Consider the following 19,621-nt stretch of genomic DNA (forward strand, 5'->3'; position numbering starts at 1 on the left):
TTCATTTTGATAAGATTGTCGGTTCAAAGTGATAATAATAATATACCTTATAAAAAATGAATAGTATATCTCATCAAAACGAATAGTTACAGGATCAAAAATAAATGAATACCGGTAGGGATTCTATTCAAAACATTGAATATATAGTGTGAAATTAGAGTGTACATCATGTGATACTTTTAATTGGGGAATTAAGAGCATCAATATTATTAGAACATGCATTGTATAACTTTGTGAGGACTGAGGACATTCAGAGACTGGAAAGTTCACCTTAATATTTTTGTTCAGATGTTTTGTGAGGACATCCAGAGACAGGAAAGTTTACTTTGATATTTTTCTTGCTAAGGTTGATTTGTTTTGTGAGGATATCCAAAGACAGGAAAGTTTACCTTGATATTTTTCTTGCTAAGGTTGATTTGTTTTATGAGGACATTCAGAGACAGGATAGTTTACCTTGATGTTTTTCTTGCTAAGGTTGATTTGTTTTGTGAGGATATTCAGAGACAGGAAAGTTTACCTTGATATTTTTCTTGCTAAGGTTGATTTGTTTTATGAGGACATCCAAAGACAGGAAAGTTTACCTTGATGTTTTTCTTGCTAAGGTTGATTTGTTTTGCGAGGACATCCAGAGACAGGAAAGTTTACTTTGATATTTTTCTTGCTAAGGTTGATTTGTTTTATGAGGACATCGAAAGACAGGAAAGTTTACCTTGATGTTTTTCTTGCTAAGGTTGATTTGTTTTGTGAGGACATCCAAAGACAGGCCAATTTACCTTGATGTTTTTCTTGCTAAGGTTAATTTGTTTTGTGAGGACATCCAAAGACAGGAAAGTTTGCCTTGATATTTTTCTTGCTAAGGTTGATTTGTTTTGTGAGGACATCCAGAGACAGGAAAGTTTGCCTTGATGTTTTTCTTGCTAAGGTTGATTTGTTTTGTGAGGATATCCAAAGACAGGAAAGTTTACTTTGATATTTTTCTTGCTAAGGTTGATTTGTTTTGTGAGGACATCCAACGACAGGAAAGTTTACCTTGATGTTTTTCTTGCTAAGGTTGATTTGTTTTGTGAGGACATCCAAAGACAGGAAAGTTTACTTTGATGTTTTTCTTGCTACGGTTGATTTGTTTTATGAGGACATCCAAAGACAGGAAAGTTTACCTTGATGTTTTTCTTGCTAAGGTTGATTTGTTTTGCGAGGACATCCAGAGACAGGAAAGTTTACTTTGATATTTTTCTTGCTAAGGTTGATTTGTTTTGTGAGGATATCCAAAGACAGGAAAGTTTACCTTGATGTTTTTCTTGCTAAGGTTGATTTGTTTTGTGAGGACATTCAGAGACAGGAAAGTTTACCTTGATATTTTTCTTGCTAAGGTTGATTTGTTTTATGAGGACATCCAAAGACAGGAAAGTGTACCTTGATGTTTTTCTTGCTAAGGTTGATTTGTTTTTGCGAGGACATCCAGAGACAGAAAAGTTTACTTTGATATTTTTTCTTGCTAAGGTTGATTTGTTTTATGAGGACATCCAAAGACAGGAAAGTTTACCTTGATGTTTTTCTTGCTAAGGTTGATTTGTTTTGTGAGGACATCCAAAGACAGGCAAATTTACCTTGATATTTTTCTTGCTACGGTTGATTTGTTTTATGAGAACATCCAAAGACAGGAAAGTTTTCTTTGATGTTTTTCTTGCTAAGGTTGATTTGTTTTGTGAGGACATCCAAAGACAGGAAAGTTTACCTTGATGTTTTTCTTGCTAAGGTTGATTTGTTTTGTGAGGACATTCAGAGACAGGAAAGTTTACCTTGATATTTTTCTTGCTAAGGTTGATTTGTTTTATGAGGACATCCAAAGACAGGAAAGTGTACCTTGATGTTTTTCTTGCTAAGGTTGATTTGTTTTGCGAGGACATCCAGAGACAGAAAAGTTTACTTTGATATTTTTCTTGCTAAGGTTGATTTGTTTTATGAGGACATCCAAAGACAGGAAAGTTTACCTTGATGTTTTTCTTGCTAAGGTTGATTTGTTTTGTGAGGACATCCAAAGACAGGAAAGTTTACTTTGATGTTTTTCTTGCTAAGGTTGATTTGTTTTATGAGGACATCCAAAGACAGGAAAGTTTACCTTGATGTTTTTCTTGCTAAGGTTGATTTGTTTTGTGAGGATATCCAAAGACAGGAAAGTTTACCTTGATATTTTTCTTGCTAAGGTTGATTTGTTTTATGAGGACATTCAGAGACAGGAAAGTTTACCTTGATGTTTTTCTTGCTAAGGTTGATTTGTTTTGTGAGGACATTCAGAGACAGGAAAGTTTACCTTGATATTTTTCTTGCTAAGGTTGATTTGTTTTATGAGGACATCCAAAGACAGGAAAGATTACCTTGATGTTTTTCTTGCTAAGGTTGATTTGTTTTGCGAGGACATCCAGAGACAGGAAAGTTTACTTTGATATTTTTCTTGCTAAGGTTGATTTGTTTTATGAGGACATCCAAAGACAGGAAAGTTTACCTTGATGTTTTTCTTGCTAAGGTTGATTTGTTTTGTGAGGACATCCAAAGACAGGCAAATTTACCTTGATGTTTTTCTTGCTAAGGTTGATTTGTTTTGTGAGGACATCCAAAGACAGGAAAGTTTACCTTGATGTTTTTCTTGCTAAGGTTGATTTGTTTTGTGAGGACATCCAAAGACAGGCAAATTTACCTTGATGTTTTTCTTGCTAAGGTTGATTTGTTTTGTGAGGACATCCAAAGACAGGAAAGTTTGCCTTGATGTTTTTCTTGCTAAGGTTGATTTGTTTTGTGAGGACATTCAGAGACAGGAAAGTTTACCTTGATGTTTTTCTTGCTAAGGTTGATTTGTTTTGCGAGGACATCCAGAGACAGAAAAGTTTACTTTGATATTTTTCTTGCTAAGGTTGATTTGTTTTATGAGGACATCCAAAGACAGGAAAGTTTACCTTGATGTTTTTCTTGCTAAGGTTGATTTGTTTTGTGAGGACATCCAAAGACAGGCAAATTTACCTTGATATTTTTCTTGCTACGGTTGATTTGTTTTATGAGAACATCCAAAGACAGGAAAGTTTTCTTTGATGTTTTTCTTGCTAAGGTTGATTTGTTTTGTGAGGACATCCAAAGACAGGAAAGTTTACCTTGATGTTTTTCTTGCTAAGGTTGATTTGTTTTGTGAGGACATTCAGAGACAGGAAAGTTTACCTTGATATTTTTCTTGCTAAGGTTGATTTGTTTTATGAGGACATCCAAAGACAGGAAAGTGTACCTTGATGTTTTTCTTGCTAAGGTTGATTTGTTTTGCGAGGACATCCAGAGACAGAAAAGTTTACTTTGATATTTTTCTTGCTAAGGTTGATTTGTTTTATGAGGACATCCAAAGACAGGAAAGTTTACCTTGATGTTTTTCTTGCTAAGGTTGATTTGTTTTGTGAGGACATTCAGAGACAGGAAAGTTTACCTTGATGTTTTTCTTGCTAAGGTTGATTTGTTTTGCGAGGACATCCAGAGACAGGAAAGTTTACTTTGATATTTTTCTTGCTAAGGTTGATTTGTTTTATGAGGACATCCAAAGACAGGAAAGTTTACCTTGATGTTTTTCTTGCTAAGGTTGATTTGTTTTGTGAGGACATCCAAAGACAGGCAAATTTACCTTGATGTTTTTCTTGCTAAGGTTAATTTGTTTTGTGAGGACATCCAAAGACAGGAAAGTTTGCCTTGATATTTTTCTTGCTAAGGTTGATTTGTTTTGTGAGGACATCCAGAGACAGGAAAGTTTACTTTGATATTTTTCTTGCTAAGGTTGATTTGTTTTGTGAGGACATCCAACGACAGGAAAGTTTACCTTGATGTTTTTCTTGCTAAGGTTGATTTGTTTTGTGAGGACATCCAAAGACAGGAAAGTTTACTTTGATGGTTTTCTTGCTGAGGTTGCTAAGGTTGATTTGTTTTATGAGGACATCCAAAGACAGGAAAGTTTACCTTGATGTTTTTCTTGCTAAGGTTGATTTGTTTTGTGAGGATATCCAAAGACAGGAAAGTTTACCTTGATATTTTTCTTGCTAAGGTTGATTTGTTTTATGAGGACATTCAGAGACAGGAAAGTTTACCTTGATGTTTTTCTTGCTAAGGTTGATTTGTTTTGTGAGGACATCCAGAGACAGGAAAGTTTACTTTGATATTTTTCTTGCTAAGGTTGATTTGTTTTGTGAGGACATCCAACGACAGGAAAGTTTACCTTGATGTTTTTCTTGCTAAGGTTGATTTGTTTTGTGAGGACATCCAAAGACAGGAAAGTTTACTTTGATGTTTTTCTTGCTAAGGTTGATTTGTTTTATGAGGACATCCAAAGACAGGAAAGTTTACCTTGATGTTTTTCTTGCTAAGGTTGATTTGTTTTGTGAGGATATCCAAAGACAGGAAAGTTTACCTTGATATTTTCTTGCTAAGGTTGATTTGTTTTATGAGGACATTCAGAGACAGGAAAGTTTACCTTGATGTTTTTCTTGCTAAGGTTGATTTGTTTTGTGAGGACATTCAGAGACAGGAAAGTTTACCTTGATGTTTTTCTTGCTAAGGTTGATTTGTTTTGTGAGGACATCCAGAGACAGGAAAGTTTACCTTGATATTTTTCTTGCTAAGGTTGATTTGTTTTGTGAGGACATCCAGAGACAGGAAAGTTTACCTTGATATTTTTCTTGCTAAGGTTGATTTGTTTTATGAGGACATCCAAAGACAGGAAAGTTTACCTTGATGTTTTTCTTGCTAAGGTTGATTTGTTTTGTGAGGACATCCAAAGACAGGCAAATTTACCTTGATGTTTTTCTTGCTAAGGTTGATTTGTTTTGTGAGGACATCCAGAGACAGGAAAGTTTGCCTTGATGTTTTTCTTGCTAAGGTTGATTTGTTTTGTGAGGACATTCAGAGACAGGAAAGTTTACCTTGATGTTTTTCTTGCTAAGGTTGATTTGTTTTGTGAGGACATCCAAAGACAGGAAAGTTTGCCTTGATGTTGTTGCAACACGGGGTTTATCACAAGGAGGACTGCAGTTAGGGACCTGAGAAGAAATGTGTGATATAGGCCTACACATATGAGACCCAGACTGATTACCATCACTGCAATTCATAACATTGCCTGTACTAAAAGTTACACCTGGATTGGTATGTACATCATTTGACTTGACATGCAAATTTGAAATATCATTATCAACATTATTTGACACATAAGTTTCACCATTTGATGGAACACACATACTTGGCCTAACATTCTCATTATTTAACATGTCACTCACATTTGCATATTTATTTGACATCATAACAACATCATTGGGCAAAACATCTACTGACTGTGTACCTACATGCACATGTTGACCTAGATTTGGATTTGTATTTGACTCAACATTTGTTTTTGATACCAACACATTGTTATTTATAGTAGCTTTTATTGTTCGCTGTACTTTATTATCACACATGTTCATTGGGCTAGCAGTTTTGTGGGGCCCAACCTCCATTAGCGCCGGCCTTGAGGTTGTTGGGGTGGGCCTTGTCCGTTTCCCTGCAAACATTCACGCCGATAATGTCCAAATTGACCACACGCATAGCACTGCACTTGGTTGCGAGGAATCCTGGGGCGTCTGGCGGGGGGTGGGGGAAGGTACATGACAGAACATTGTGGTGCGACATGTCCATAAGCATGACAAAGTTGGCATTGGGGACTTTGCACTGTCGCGACCATGGGAGCAGCTGACGTTGATGCTCGGTCTGCAGTACTGCTGACAATTGCTGCCGCCGTTTCTTCTGCTATGGCTGCTTGAGTGCCTCCTGCAGGTCTGCAGGTTGGCAGCGAAGAACCTGCTGTTTAATGTGCGCGCGTAAGCCACTTATAAAGTGGTGTAACTGCCCATCCTCGTCAATTTGCAATTTATGGCAGAGATTGGCAAGTTCCTCCGTGTAGTCCTTTACATCGCGGCAACCTTGTGTCGTATTTGCAAGCTTTTGACGTAACTGAAACATCTGAGCTGGTTGGAGTTTATACTTCTCCAACAATGCCTGACGCAGCGTTTCGTAGTCGTCAAGTTCCTCTGCTGCTTGTCGCCGCAGCCATTGCGCAGCTGAATCTTGTAGTAAAGCCCGCAGAGCATTGAAGCGTCTATTGTCGTCCCAATTTGCGTAGTCCGCATACCGGACAAAAGAGTCTAACCAATCCTCAACATCTTGATGTGAGCCTTTAAAGGGGGTCGGTTTGAATGCGTTTTGACACGCCATTTTGTGGCAGGTAACTCAAGATCTGACTGGACAGTTAATTAATAAGTCATCAGCATGGTCATGAAAGTTATATCACTTTATACCTGAGACGAATACGGGGATAGCTCTTACGGTATCGGTGCATGGTGAGTCCTGCATGCCTGAGTCACTCGCTTGGCTTGGGCTTGGCTGCGTGAGGTACCGTGTACATGTGTACTACAACTTACAAAGTCATAATCGCCGGACTTCTCCACCATATGTTGCGAGCCGAGGTTCGGGGCCACAAAGACAAAAGGGTGATGATCAGAATAAGACAAATTGGTTTCATGGTTTATTTCAGGAACAGTTTTATTAGCCTTTTATTATTCATCTTAAAATCACTAACACATGCGGGATTCCATCGGTCTTTCTCCTTCTATTTTATCCCGCCTTATCGGGGGAGAACCCAACAAGAAAAACTCGGAAGAACCCGCTATGGCTGGAGGGGGCGCACGACCATATATCTCCACAATGTTTTCCTTGCTGAGGTTGATTTGTTTTGTGAGGACATTCAGAGACAGGAAAGTTTACCTTGATGTTTTTCTTGTTAATGTTGATTTGTTTTGTGAGGACATCCAGAGACAGGAAAGTTTACTTTGATATTTTTCTTGCTACGGTTGATTTGTTTTGTGAGGACATCCAAAGACAGGAAAGTTTGCCTTGATGTTTTTCTTGCTAAGGTTGATTTGTTTTGTGAGGACATCCAAAGACAGGAAAGTTTGCCTTGATGTTTTTCTTGCTAAGGTTGATTTGTTTTGTGAGGACATTCAGAGACAGGAAAGTTTACCTTGATGTTTTTCTTGCTAAGGTTGATTTGTTTTGTGAGGACATCCAAAGACAGGAAAGTTTGCCTTGATGTTTTTCTTGCTAAGGTTGATTTGTTTTGTGAGGACATCCAAAGACAGGAAAGTTTGCCTTGATGTTTTTCTTGCTAAGGTTGATTTGTTTTGTGAGGACATTCAGAGACAGGGACGTTTACCTTGATGTTTTTCTTGCTAAGGTTGATTTGTTTTGTGAGGACATCCAGAGACAGGAAAGTTTGCCTTGATGTTTTTCTTGCTAAGGTTGATTTGTTTTGTGAGGACATTCAGAGACAGGAAAGTTTACCTTGATGTTTTTCTTGCTAAGGTTGATTTGTTTTGTGAGGACATCCAGAGACAGGAAAGTTTGCCTTGATGTTTTTCTTGCTAAGGTTGATTTGTTTTGTGAGGACATTCAGAGACAGGAAAGTTTACCTTGATGTTTTTCTTGTTAATGTTGATTTGTTTTGTGAGGACATCCAGAGACAGGAAAGTTTACTTTGATATTTTTCTTGCTACGGTTGATTTGTTTTGTGAGGACATCCGGAGACAGGAAAGTTTACCTTTATGTTTTCCTTGCTAAAATTGATTCGTTTTGTGATGACATCCACTAGACAAGAAAGTTTACCTTGAAGTTTTTCTTGCTAAATTTGATTTGTTTTGTGATACCAAATAAAAAATACAAAAAAGAGATAACCATGATAACAGTTTGAGCTTAAAATACGATTTCACTATAATCATTTTTATATAATTATAATTGGCTTTCCGTAATAAAAAGCAACAGTGACAAACTTTGTTCTTAGTTCATAAGTTTAATAGTACACAATATTAATTGCAATTGTTAATATAAGTTGTAAAGTCAATTTAAATAAACCATCAATAGGCCTATTATAATACCGGCCTGCTTACTATAAAAAATATAGAAGTGGAATCGTTAGAAATCATGGAAATAGGCACTTATTCCCTGTTTATAACTATATATGTAATACGTTGTAACATTAACAATAACTGACGTGAACTGTTTTATCCATATCAGTTCGGGGGCACTCATAATTCACGGACGTCTCTGATAATGCACTTGAAGCGTCATGTCACATAACAGTATCATATTTCAGAGACGTCTCATAAATCACATACTCCCTACTTTCAAAACCCAACGATATTAGTAATTTTGGTGAACATGCCGGCGCAGTGGGAATAATTTTGTGAGTAGGCCTTATCAGGGTTGTAGCTAGCCCATGTCGAGTGCCTGCTGATTTTACTATCCAATTCATGAATTTATTAGAGCGCAGGCTCGGGTACTCTTGGGATTTTTTTACTTCAAAACATTTGATTTTGGCCATTGCAATCTAAGTGTGTTCTGTGACCATTTGTCAGAATTTGCACATATAGATATAATTTTTTGCACAGGTAGATATTTGCTAAACATATAGAAAGCTTATTCTAATACACTCAGCTTCGTTCCGATGTGCTGCATCGAGTGCCCAGCTGTCAACAAAGCTCGACGTATGTGATATCACAGACTCCCCGTATGTGAAATCACTGACCCGTCTTTGAAATCAGAGACGTCCGTGAATTACAAGTGCCCCCGAACTGATATGCGAACAATACTGAATATTCGTAATTATGGCTGTGAATATGCTATCGCAACACATTATATGAAAAGCAAAATAAACGCTTTGCTATACCTCCTGCTTCATGCTATATAGGTTTATGCTAAGTAAAACGGACAGGTCTCGAACACCATCATTATACAGTGACATGACCAACACTGAGCCTCTTATCAACATCGCCAGCTGAGATTCATATGACACATCCAAGGCACATCCTTCATCTGCCTAAGGAAGAGCTTTGATCAGCTCGTATCGACGGCAATTATTAGGATTTTACCACTACGCCAAAAAGTAGACCGACGTTTTAAGTGATAAAGTTGATCTGCTGGTGTATATTTTGCGTGTTCAAGAAAGTAGACGAATTATAGGACTTCAATTAATAATTTGTAATACTTCTGGCGAGATGTCACAAGACAATTCTCCAAATAAAATCTATTGATATTAATCCGCGATGTTACAAGGCCCGCCGATTACGAGCTGATCAAACTATAGAAGGTAATGCTCTACAGAAGATGAGTCTCTACATAATATACCACTTCGTCCCATTTGACCTACATCCAACATGTGCTAGGGTATGAAGAATTTTGGGACCCTTGACACTCGACCTTTAACTTATTTAATTAACGAACGAACGGAATGACGGATGAACGAACGAATGATCGCATTTGACCATATGTATTGCTTTATATACCTGATAAGGGCATACACGTTGTGTGTCAAAGTTTACTAAACCCTGAAATACGATTAGAAAAATATAAGTAATTTTGCATGTAACTCCTGAGATGACTTCATTTTTGCCACCAAGACTCTTTATATAATATCCAGTCACATCATCATCCAAACTAATTCAGTGCAAACTGCATGGAATTATTCGTGCATCTTCACTTCGTCACTTATCAATGTTAGATCATGGGACACAGAAACCTGTATCAACATTAAGAAATTATTATACAAATCAAGGAATGAAAGTCACAAAATGACACAAGGACATGCACGTTTATTTCGCCTCAGCTTCGATGGTCCAGACGAGTCAGCCCACGCGTTATCTTTGACCATCGCATGGTCCTTTTCCACATTGGTTAAGTTGGTCATCATGTCTTTTGTTTGTGATTGTCCATATTCTGATGACGGCTGTTCTGCTGTTACAGCTGATCTCTCGTGATTTGTATAACCCGAATCCTGAAAAAAATTATCAAAATTTGGTTAGATATAGGTAGAAATTAAAATGGTTGATGTCAGATCATATAGGTAAACATGACCCTTTTCCATAGGTTGACTTCAATCGGGTTCAAGTCGTATTAATTGGTTTATAAGTTAAAATCTAATAAGTCCGATAGTCGTATGCACAGTTTTTGTATTTTGTAAGTATATATAAGGTTATTAACAAACTGTTCATCTTATTTCCACGTCAAGATGCATACATTGCTTAAAATAAGGACGTAATTACAAATTTCCCTTATACATGGTCTGTAGTCGAAATCTGGCGAATGTCACTAACATTTGAAACCTTCAGTATTTTCTTCTCATATCTAATTGATCTAAAACATGTTTTATTCTGTTTTGAAGTCCCAAGGCATGTCAGAGAGTTCAAATAGGAAAAAACTAATTATCCTAAGTAAGCAGTGGGGCAACCGCATCTTAAAATGTATAGATTATTCAAAATTGCAGTATGATGTTTACTCAGTTTTTAACAGTTTCCGACGTCCCAAACCGTATTCGCCTTAACAAACATATCTAAACAACCAAAAATCACATTTCCATCAAATAACTTTTATGTTGTATAGCATAAATGTAAGAGTATATGGCATGGGTAATTTTGGTATCCTGGCACGTAAGATAGGCCTGACAGAGATGTGATGAGGGAGGTAGAACTTTTTGAATGCCCCTTGTACAAAATTATTGAATGTGTCCATCGTCAAATTGCGTTCTGAAATAAAAATGTGCGTTTCTGGGCGCATGAGACGTTTTGTATTGTGTGCTATCGCACTTGAATAGCCATTATTTGAAGAAAAATGAAAGAGAAAAATATTTACATATAACCATATACAAACCTTTTTGACACTGTCACTGAGCCCCACATTTTGTTTTCTCATAAGAATATGCTCCAAAGTATGCATGTTATTCTGACCGGCAAGTCTTAATGCGTCAAAGGATTCAACCAAAACAGGTTCAGAGTCCGCTTTTACCCTTTCCCACACCTTCAGAAAATAAAACAAACAAAAGAAATTATTGTATTAGTTGGCAGTATTAAAATTGTTATTAAAGTATATAACTTGTTACATTATTATATACGTATATAATATGAGCAGGTGCATGGACTTTTTGTGACTCTCAATCATCTGGGAATCATACAATGAGGGAATAAGTTCAATCTATTCAACCAGATTCACGTACCTTGGAGCAACCAACGTTGCGGCCAGTACCACTGACCTTCAGCTGGGTTGTGATGTTAAACACCTTGAGAACCGATGAGTCACCGATGAACCGTCATCGGTTCTCAAGGTGTTTAACATCACAACCCAGCTGAAGGTCAGTGGTACTGGCCGCAACGTTGGTTGCTCCAAGGTACGTGAATCTGGTTGAATAGATTGAACTTATTCCCTCATTGTATGATTCCCAGATGATTGAGAGTATTCACAATTTGTTACGAAAGGATTATGGCAAGGATTGCCTTATATTGACTAGAAACCTTGAGAAAACGGCGAGGAAGATAGCGAGTTTTCGCAATCACCTACGGTTCACGCTCCGTTGTTTACAATCGGAGTTAACACCCCGCAGTGTGAGACTGAGTTCCAAATATAAAAGGTCCCCGTGCAGATAAAATCATTCGCGGTACGGAACGGAAATTACCCCGGGAAATTACTCAACGAACGAGTAAGACAAATTAACTTTACCATCAATAATTTGAACAAAAAGAAAGAGGCGATTTCTCGTGATTTAAACGATCAATTACCCCGGGAAATTTACAATCGAGCCCATCGAGTCATCGAGTTCACGGAGCATGCGCAGTTAGCCCAACACGATATAACCAAGACTCGCCAGGTTGCCAAATTCGACAGGCTTGAGTCGAAAGCTTCTGGCTGCTTCGCGTGCCGATAAGGACACGAATTGGAGGTGTAAGGACAATAATTCCGGTCCAAATGTCAAGGAAAGATGGGTTAAGAACCTATCGGATCGCAGTATTTCTGATAGTGAACGCAGTTTGTTAGAGAAAGGACTGAATTACGCTGTATCATCGAAGCGAATTGAAGGTCGTCAAGTTACTGAGATCATAACATCGACTGAGTCGGCGATTAGGAGTTCCAAATTGGAATATTCTAGAGCGGAGGAACTGAGACAGCGGGTGAATGCGAGCATTTTAAGTGCAAAACCGCCGAAATCTAACCTCACTAAGAGTGAGTATTTAGCCCTTGATAGTCTCAAGAAAGACGATTCAATTACTATCCTCCCAGCTGACAAGGGTAGATGTACAGTGGTTCTGAATTCAAAAGACTATGATCAGAAAGTAAAGACACTCTTGGAGGATACTAAGACCTATACTCCTTTAAAGAGAGACCCTACTGGCCCTTGTAAGAGCAAAGTTACTGCGAAACTTAAAGAATTACATGAGGACGGTGCAATTGATGTGAAGCTTAAACTTCAATTAAACCCCACAGCGGAAACCATCCCAACATTCTATGGTCTTCCTAAGGTTCACAAAGCTAATGTTCCTTTACGGCCCATTGTGAGCAGCATCGGTGCTGTTACTTATGACATCGCAAAGTTTTTAGCAAAGATCCTAGGGCCGTTAGTCGGTAAATCTGAGCACCATATTCTTAATTCCAAAGACTTCGCTGATAAGATTAGTGACTTATCGCTGGAACCCGACGAGACAATCACATCATTTGATGTTACGGCACTCTTCACCAGTATCCCCCCGGTTGATGCGGTGAAAGCGATACGTGAAGTGTTGAGACAAGATACAAGTTTGCACGAACGTACTGACTTGTCTCCGGATCAGTTGTGTGATTTGCTTCAATTATGCCTGGATAACACCTATTTTAGCTATGGCGGTCAATTTTACAAACAATCGCATGGTTGCAGTATGGGTTCACCAATTTCTCCGATCATTTCCAACCTTTATATGGAGAACTTTGAACGCGTAGCATTGTCGACGTTTGACGGTATCGGTCCATCCAAGTGGTATCGTTATGTCGATGATACCTGGGTGTTAATTAAAGCCTGTGAACTAGATCGGTTTTTCAACCACATAAACCAAGTTGACCCCAATATCAAGTTCACCCAAGAAGGCTTATCAGACAACAAGCTCGCCTTTCTTGATTGTCTCGTTCACGTAGAGGAAGACCTTTCCCTGTCAGTATCTGTTTATCGAAAACAGACTCATACTGACCGGTATTTGCAGTTCGACTCAAACCATCCGCTAATCCAGAAACTCGGTGTGGTAAAGACTCTTTTCCATAGAGCGGAGACCATTGTCACCAAGGAATCCGAAAAGAAAGCGGAACAAGATCACCTGCGTAAAGCTCTCCACCATTGTGGCTTCAAGAACTGGGCAATTGATAAAGCCCTGAACTCAGGTGGAAAAAGACGGTAAAGAGCCCACCAAACATTCCAACAGTAATTCTGGTAGAACTGCAAGTGCTACAATTCCTTACCACGGTGATTTATCAGAGAAACTTAAGCGCATATTCAGAGAGTATAATATCACAACTCACTTTAAGCCAGTCAATACCATACGCCAAGCCTTAGTCCACCCCAAGGACAAGCAACCCAAAGGCAGGCAGAGTAGACTTGTATATGGTATTCAGTGCGCGGAGAGTTTCAATTGTACTGACACTTATATTGGAGAAACATCTCAACCCCTTAAGAAACGGCTAAAACAACATCAGCGCTCTAGTTCGGGCCCGGCTGAATCAGCGGTTTATACTCACCTTAAAGCCAGCAAACACGAGGTGGACCTAGAGGACGTCAAAGTCCTCGACCGCGAAGCACGGTGGTACGAACGGGGAGTGAAAGAAGCCATCTGGGTGCGAGCAGAACAACCATCCCTCAACCGTGGTGGAGGCCTCCCAGAAACAACCTCTCACACGCCTGGGACAGAACCATCAGAACTCTACCTCGCCAAATGACGTCACAGGGTGACGTCATCGGTTCTCAAGGTGTTTAACATCACAACCCAGCTGAAGGTCAGTGGTACTGGCCGCAACGTTGGTTGCTCCAAGGTACGTGAATCTGGTTGAATAGATTGAACTTATTCCCTCAGGTGCATGGACCTTTGAATTAAATGACACCGTCTATTTGCCCCGCTATTTATGGCATTATCCATTACTTGTCATTTTGAGAGTTGATCGTACGTACACACCAAGACTATTGTCTTCTTTTTCTTCTTTTTTTTTCTGTTTTGTTTTGTTTTTGTTTTTTGTTTTTGTTTTTTTGTTTTTTTGATAATGTCTTCAATAGTATAAGAAATAGCGTCTTGCAAAAGGCACCTTTTAAGACATGTCTATATCCAGAAGACACACAATCAAGAGGTGTGTCAACACTGGCTTCAAAGACACGTTTTACATATTGAAAGTGCCTGGAGACATGAATTCGCATATACCCTACAGCTATGTCTCAAAACTGGTTTCACAAGATATACATGTGTTATGGTGTTCTCTGGCAAGATATGTTTCTATTTCTTCTGTTACTGGAGACATGTTTAAATGCAGGGCAGCATTTTTGATGAACGTACCTGATGCTTGAATGATGTATCAATCCCCTGCTCAACCAGGAATATGCCGACATCTTCGTGTCCATTCCTTATTGCTATTAAGAGTAATGTGTAGGCTGCCGTTCCCGTCGATTTCTCACCATATTGATTCTATATAGAAATTGCAAATGAAATTAATTTGTATATCGTACTTTGGAATATAACTTTTTATTTTCTTCTGTATTATTGGTCTTCTTTTCCACTATTTTCGATTGATCGATCTCTGGTTTACATTAATTTATTACGACAGCTCGACTTGGATGAAACATACTTTTTTTTTAAATCTGCGCGTATACCACACATTGTTTTTTAAATAATTTAGTGCCGATATTAATTCTTACCACTTTCATGTTCATATCTGCGTCGATGTGGCCAATAAGTTGTTTGACTTTATCCAATGTCCCATCACCGACTGCGTAGAATAGTTGCTGTATAGGTTTATAAATAATATAATAGTGAATAAATCAGTTATGAGTTTACATTTATACAGTGATCATTTTCTGGCTTATGTCTTTGGACTTGATATTTCCCTTGCTAAGTTTGGGGTTTTTTTGTGAGGACATCCGGAGACAGGAACGTTTACCTTGATGTTTTCCTTGTCAACGTTGGTTTGTTTAATGTTTTGTGAGGACATCCAGAGACAGGAAAGTTTACCTTGATGTTTTTCTTGCTAGGTTGATTTGTTTTGTGAGGACATCCAAAGACAGGAAAGTTTACTTTAATATTTTTCTTGCTAAGGTTGATTTGTTTTATGAGAACATCCAAAGACAGGAAAGTTTACCTTGATGTTTTTCTTGCTAAGGTTGATTTGTTTTATGAGGACATCCAAAGACAGGAAAGTTTACCTTGATGTTTTTCTTGCTACGGTTGATTTGCTTTGTGAGGACACCCAGAGACTGGAAAGTTTACCTTGGTGTGTTTATTGCTGAGGTTGATTTGTTTTGTGAGGACATTCAGAGACTGGAAAGTTTACCTTGATGATTTTCTTGCTAAGGTTGATTTGTTTCGTGAGACAGGAAAGTTTACCTTGATTTTTTGTTTTTGTTTTTTTTTTTTTTTTTTTTTTTTTTTTTTTTTTTTTTTTTTTTTTTTTTTTTTTTTTTTTTTTTTTTTTTTTTTTTTTTTTTTTTTTTTTTTTTTTTTTTTTTTTTTTTTGTTTTTGTTTTGTTTGTTTGGTTTTTTTTGGGGGTAAAGTTGATTAGTTTTGTGAGGACATCCAAAAACAGGAAAGTTTACCTTGATGTTTTTCTTGCTTAGGTTGATTTGTTTTGTGAGGATATGCAGAGACAGGCAAGTTTGCCTTAGTGTTTTTCTTGCTAAGGTTGATTTGTTTTGTGAGGACATCCAAAAACAGGAAAGTTTGCCTTAGTGTTTTTCTTGCTAAGGTTGATTTGTTTTGTGAGGGCATTCAGAGACTGGAAAGTTTAACTTGGTGTTTTTATTGCTACGATTGATTTGTTTTGGGAGGACATCCAAAGAGGGGAGGGAAGTGATGTGTGCGAGGAGGTGTGGGGAGGGTTTGTGGGTGGGTGGGCGTATTTGTGTATGTTGGTGCGGTGTTTAAAGGCAGATGTGTATTTGGTGGGTGTGTGCTGGGGTGTAGGCGCGTATTTGTTTAATCTGTGCGAGAACGTTTTTGCGTACCTATACATAATACAATGTGTTTGTTTTTCGTTTTGTGTTTGTTTGTTTGCTTGCTTGCATGTTTACCTGTGAAACTGGTAGCATTGAATCAATGAGTTGTACGACAAGCTGGAGGCCATTTTCACTTGCTAAATCTCGTGCACTTTGTTTCCCTTCTCCTCCCTGAACCATACATAGGAAATATAAGAATTTGACAGGAAATGTACATGAAAACAGTTATTTTTAAATCGAAATTTGATTTTTAATGATCAAGAATCAATAAGCATTTTGTTTTAACCATGTTCAGACTGTATCAACTATTCAGTTGAAAATAACCAAAATATCCAAAGTTTCAAACGATACAGTTTTAAAATGATGAAATGTCAATATGAATATAAATTATAATACCCATACTCACCCAATATCTGTGGTTTATATTTATTCCATTGTTGATTAGATATATGGCTGTTTCCTCCTGAAGCGCATCTATGGCTAACATCAGCAAATTACGATATAGCGATTTGGCGTTTATATTGCCACCCTGTCAAATTCAAAATAAAATGGTTGACTCGGTTTTTATATAAATATATCATTCAACACAATATTAAGGCTATATGGGCCTATGAAAGTAGACCTATTATTATTAATATTATTATTATTACTTTAATCAAATACTCGTACTTACTTCATCGGAATTAATATAGAATCCAAGCTTAAGAATTCATTCAATTTCAGATATGTTTCCTTCCTGAACAACTCTTGCTAGCAACTGCAAAGGAAATATTGAAATGGTGGATGTCAATTGACAGAATGGTAAGTATATTATGTCGAAACAATAAAGAGGGTATATTTTTTGAAAGTATTACTCTTAAGGGTAGACGAGGTTTTGTTGGTCGAAGCAACAAAAAAAATCAATTCTCATTATATAGATCCATATATTATCGAAAAATAACACCTTGATGTTTAACAAAAGTTCATTCTACAAATCCTATACCTTGAAAACTTGCTTAATTTTTTGTTGTTAATGAGTTATGTATATTTTTACAAAAGTGTTGTTGTTTCAGCCCTCTTTACAACATAACTCAAGAACCACGTGACCTACCAAATATATCTGTGATATTTGAATTCTTCTACACGTTCGCTATGAAATGAGCAATGTAGTTTTTGCCAAAGCTCACTACCATTCGCACGATGCTGTGAACGACCAAATCGGAACAGTTTAAAATAGTTAATAACCTTAAGGGATCTAAAATGAGCGTTTATTGCGTTTCGACAGTATTTTTTGTGGGACATTAGAGCACCTCAGACCTATCGAATTGCATTCTGAATACGAAGCATGTCTTTCTGATATCAAATAATTTTCATTTTTTGAAAATCACAATATAATACAAATTTTATGACAAATTATAAAAATTTGATATTTTTCAAATTTTTGATATATGACAGTCCTCGAAGTAAATTATCTAAATCTAATGATATATTCTTGAAGTGTATGTAGCAGGGAGGAAAAGCCGACGGTCAATTGAAAATTTTGACCTTTCATATTGAAAATATTTTTTCCCAAAAAGACCTTTTTATTTTGGTGTTTTGGGAAAAAAAATCCATATTTTCAATATGAAAGATCAAAATTTTCAATTGATCGTCGGCTTTTCATCCCACCTACATACACTTCAAATATAAATCATCAGATTTATAAAGTTTACTTCGAGTACTGTTAAATATCAAAAATATCAATTTTGATGATTTGCCATAAAATGTGTATTACATTGCGAATTTCAAAAATCAAAATTATTTGATATCAGAAGGACATTCTTCGTATTCAGAATGCAATTCGATATGTCTGATGTGCTCTAATGTCCCACAAAAAATACTGTCCAAACGTTCATACCCCAGCCCTTAATACAGGTTGTAACAAAACAAATTGTATAAAGAAGAAATAAGCAAAAAAAAAAAAACAACAACAACAAAAAACACAAGCAAATTACCCAAACCATGGTAAATAATCAACTTGATGTTAAATCAATGATAATTACCAGTATATTTTGTCGGTCATCCGCCATTTATGTTCTCATGATGATAGCAATCTCATTTATGCTCCCATAGTTGAGTCACTGTCGTAACACCGTAAGTTCAAATTCTCTACGAATGCCACTGATTCAGGATTCCTGAGCTGTGATTTGTAGATTTCAACCTGGATCATCAACAAATGTTTAATTTTGTTTTTTAAAAGCTTAAAAAGAATAAGAAACCCGTGCGATATAAGCGTTGTTCCCATAAATCACACATAATGTTGTAATCAGATGCAGCACGTAAAATGTCAGACACAATGATGAAGGAAGTAAAAGCAGGTGATCTTGGAATAGACAATATGCAGTACAACCTGTTTGCAATCAACACAAAATGCTATAAGAAATTGTCCATGCAAGTATAGCCTACCAAGTACATAATTTTCCATGCAAATATGTTCCCGAGAACGGGACGTGTAAAAAAAACCGCCGATAAATTGGATGTTTTGCCTACCTACCTGTCACTCGAAGAGTGAGTTGTTCTTTTTTGGAGATCATGAATAACACGATAATTTGGTTTGAGTAGAGACAGGCCTACAGAGCGACCCCCTTCATTCAGTAATGTCCTGATCGATTTTCTCCAACAGTGAAAGTGATCCACCGAATGGAATACTCAAACATGTAGCACTAATAATATTTTTAGTTGAGTAAATCAAAGCCTCATATAGATTTCGGCTTATTACATTAGAAAAACAAACACATCCCGTGTTCTTTGTGTATACTATTAACAGTGCTATTAGTTTACCTGTTATCTGTGGTTGCTATGTGCTACGCAAACTATATTTATCCAGGCTACTCACGCAGCTTAACGTATTTTACATTTCACTTAATTGTATCCCCGATAGTCTCATTAAAAATAATTTCGTTATGAAATTAGGGCCTAAGTAATGTGTAACGTATAAATTAATTAATTCAAGTCAGTGACATATTTCATCATGATTTCAGCTTTACCAGACCTAGCCTAAATTTCAACTATTGATTTCAGTCATGAATATTTTATTATCTTAATGTGTGTGTGTGACAAGTAAGGTCATAGCAAAATGACAGATATCCGTTTTGCATAGGCCTATAATACAAGTAGGATCATGATGTTGCTCCTGTAGCAACGTTTGGACAGTATTTTTGTGAGACATGAGAGCACATCAGACATATCGAATTACATTCTGAACACGAAGAATGTCCGTCTGATATCAAATAATTTTGTTTGTTTTTAAAATTCGCGATATAATAGGCCTACACATTTCATGGCAAACGATTAAAAATTGATATTTGTGATATTTAACAGTCCTCAAAGTAATTTTTTGGATGTTTTTCCCCCAAAACACTAAAATAATGTACGCCTTTTGGGGGAAAAAGTAGACTCCCCCATATATCTTCAATATGAAAGGTCAAAATTTTCAATTGATCGTCGGATTTTCATCCCAGCTACATACAGGGTGTCCCATAAAAAATACCAGCCAGGCAAATGAATTTGGACGCAAA

The 19,621-nt window shown here is 37.1% G+C and overlaps 1 protein-coding gene across 1 annotated transcript; it reads right to left on the reverse strand.

The window, feature by feature from the left end:
* Positions 1-8,246: 8,246 nt before the first annotated feature.
* On the reverse strand, positions 8,247-18,794 carry LOC140148942 (uncharacterized). Its single transcript, XM_072171054.1, has 9 exons — positions 18,598-18,794; positions 18,107-18,264; positions 16,759-16,842; positions 16,492-16,614; positions 16,161-16,256; positions 14,792-14,878; positions 14,433-14,561; positions 10,750-10,896; positions 8,247-9,877 (listed from the first exon to the last, which is right to left on the reverse strand). Exons 4-9 carry the CDS (start codon positions 16,570-16,572, stop codon positions 9,668-9,670), a joined length of 750 nt encoding a protein of 249 aa, XP_072027155.1. The 5' UTR covers positions 16,573-16,614; positions 16,759-16,842; positions 18,107-18,264; positions 18,598-18,794; the 3' UTR covers positions 8,247-9,667.
* Positions 18,795-19,621: the final 827 nt, after the last annotated feature.

The sequence above is a fragment of the Amphiura filiformis genome, chromosome 3, assembly GCF_039555335.1.
Source record: "Amphiura filiformis chromosome 3, Afil_fr2py, whole genome shotgun sequence".
NCBI lineage: Eukaryota > Metazoa > Echinodermata > Ophiuroidea > Amphilepidida > Amphiuridae > Amphiura > Amphiura filiformis.

Coding starts and splice junctions, on each gene's coding strand:
- LOC140148942 (XM_072171054.1), bottom strand. CDS start 16,572: ATGTTAGCCATAGATGCGCTTCAGGAGGAAACAGCCATATATCTAATC. Junction 14,879..16,160: donor CAATGCTACCAGTTTCACAG/GTAAACATGCAA, acceptor AAACCTATACAG/CAACTATTCTACGCAGTCGG. Junction 14,562..14,791: donor CAGATATGAACATGAAAGTG/GTAAGAATTAAT, acceptor ATTTCTATATAG/AATCAATATGGTGAGAAATC.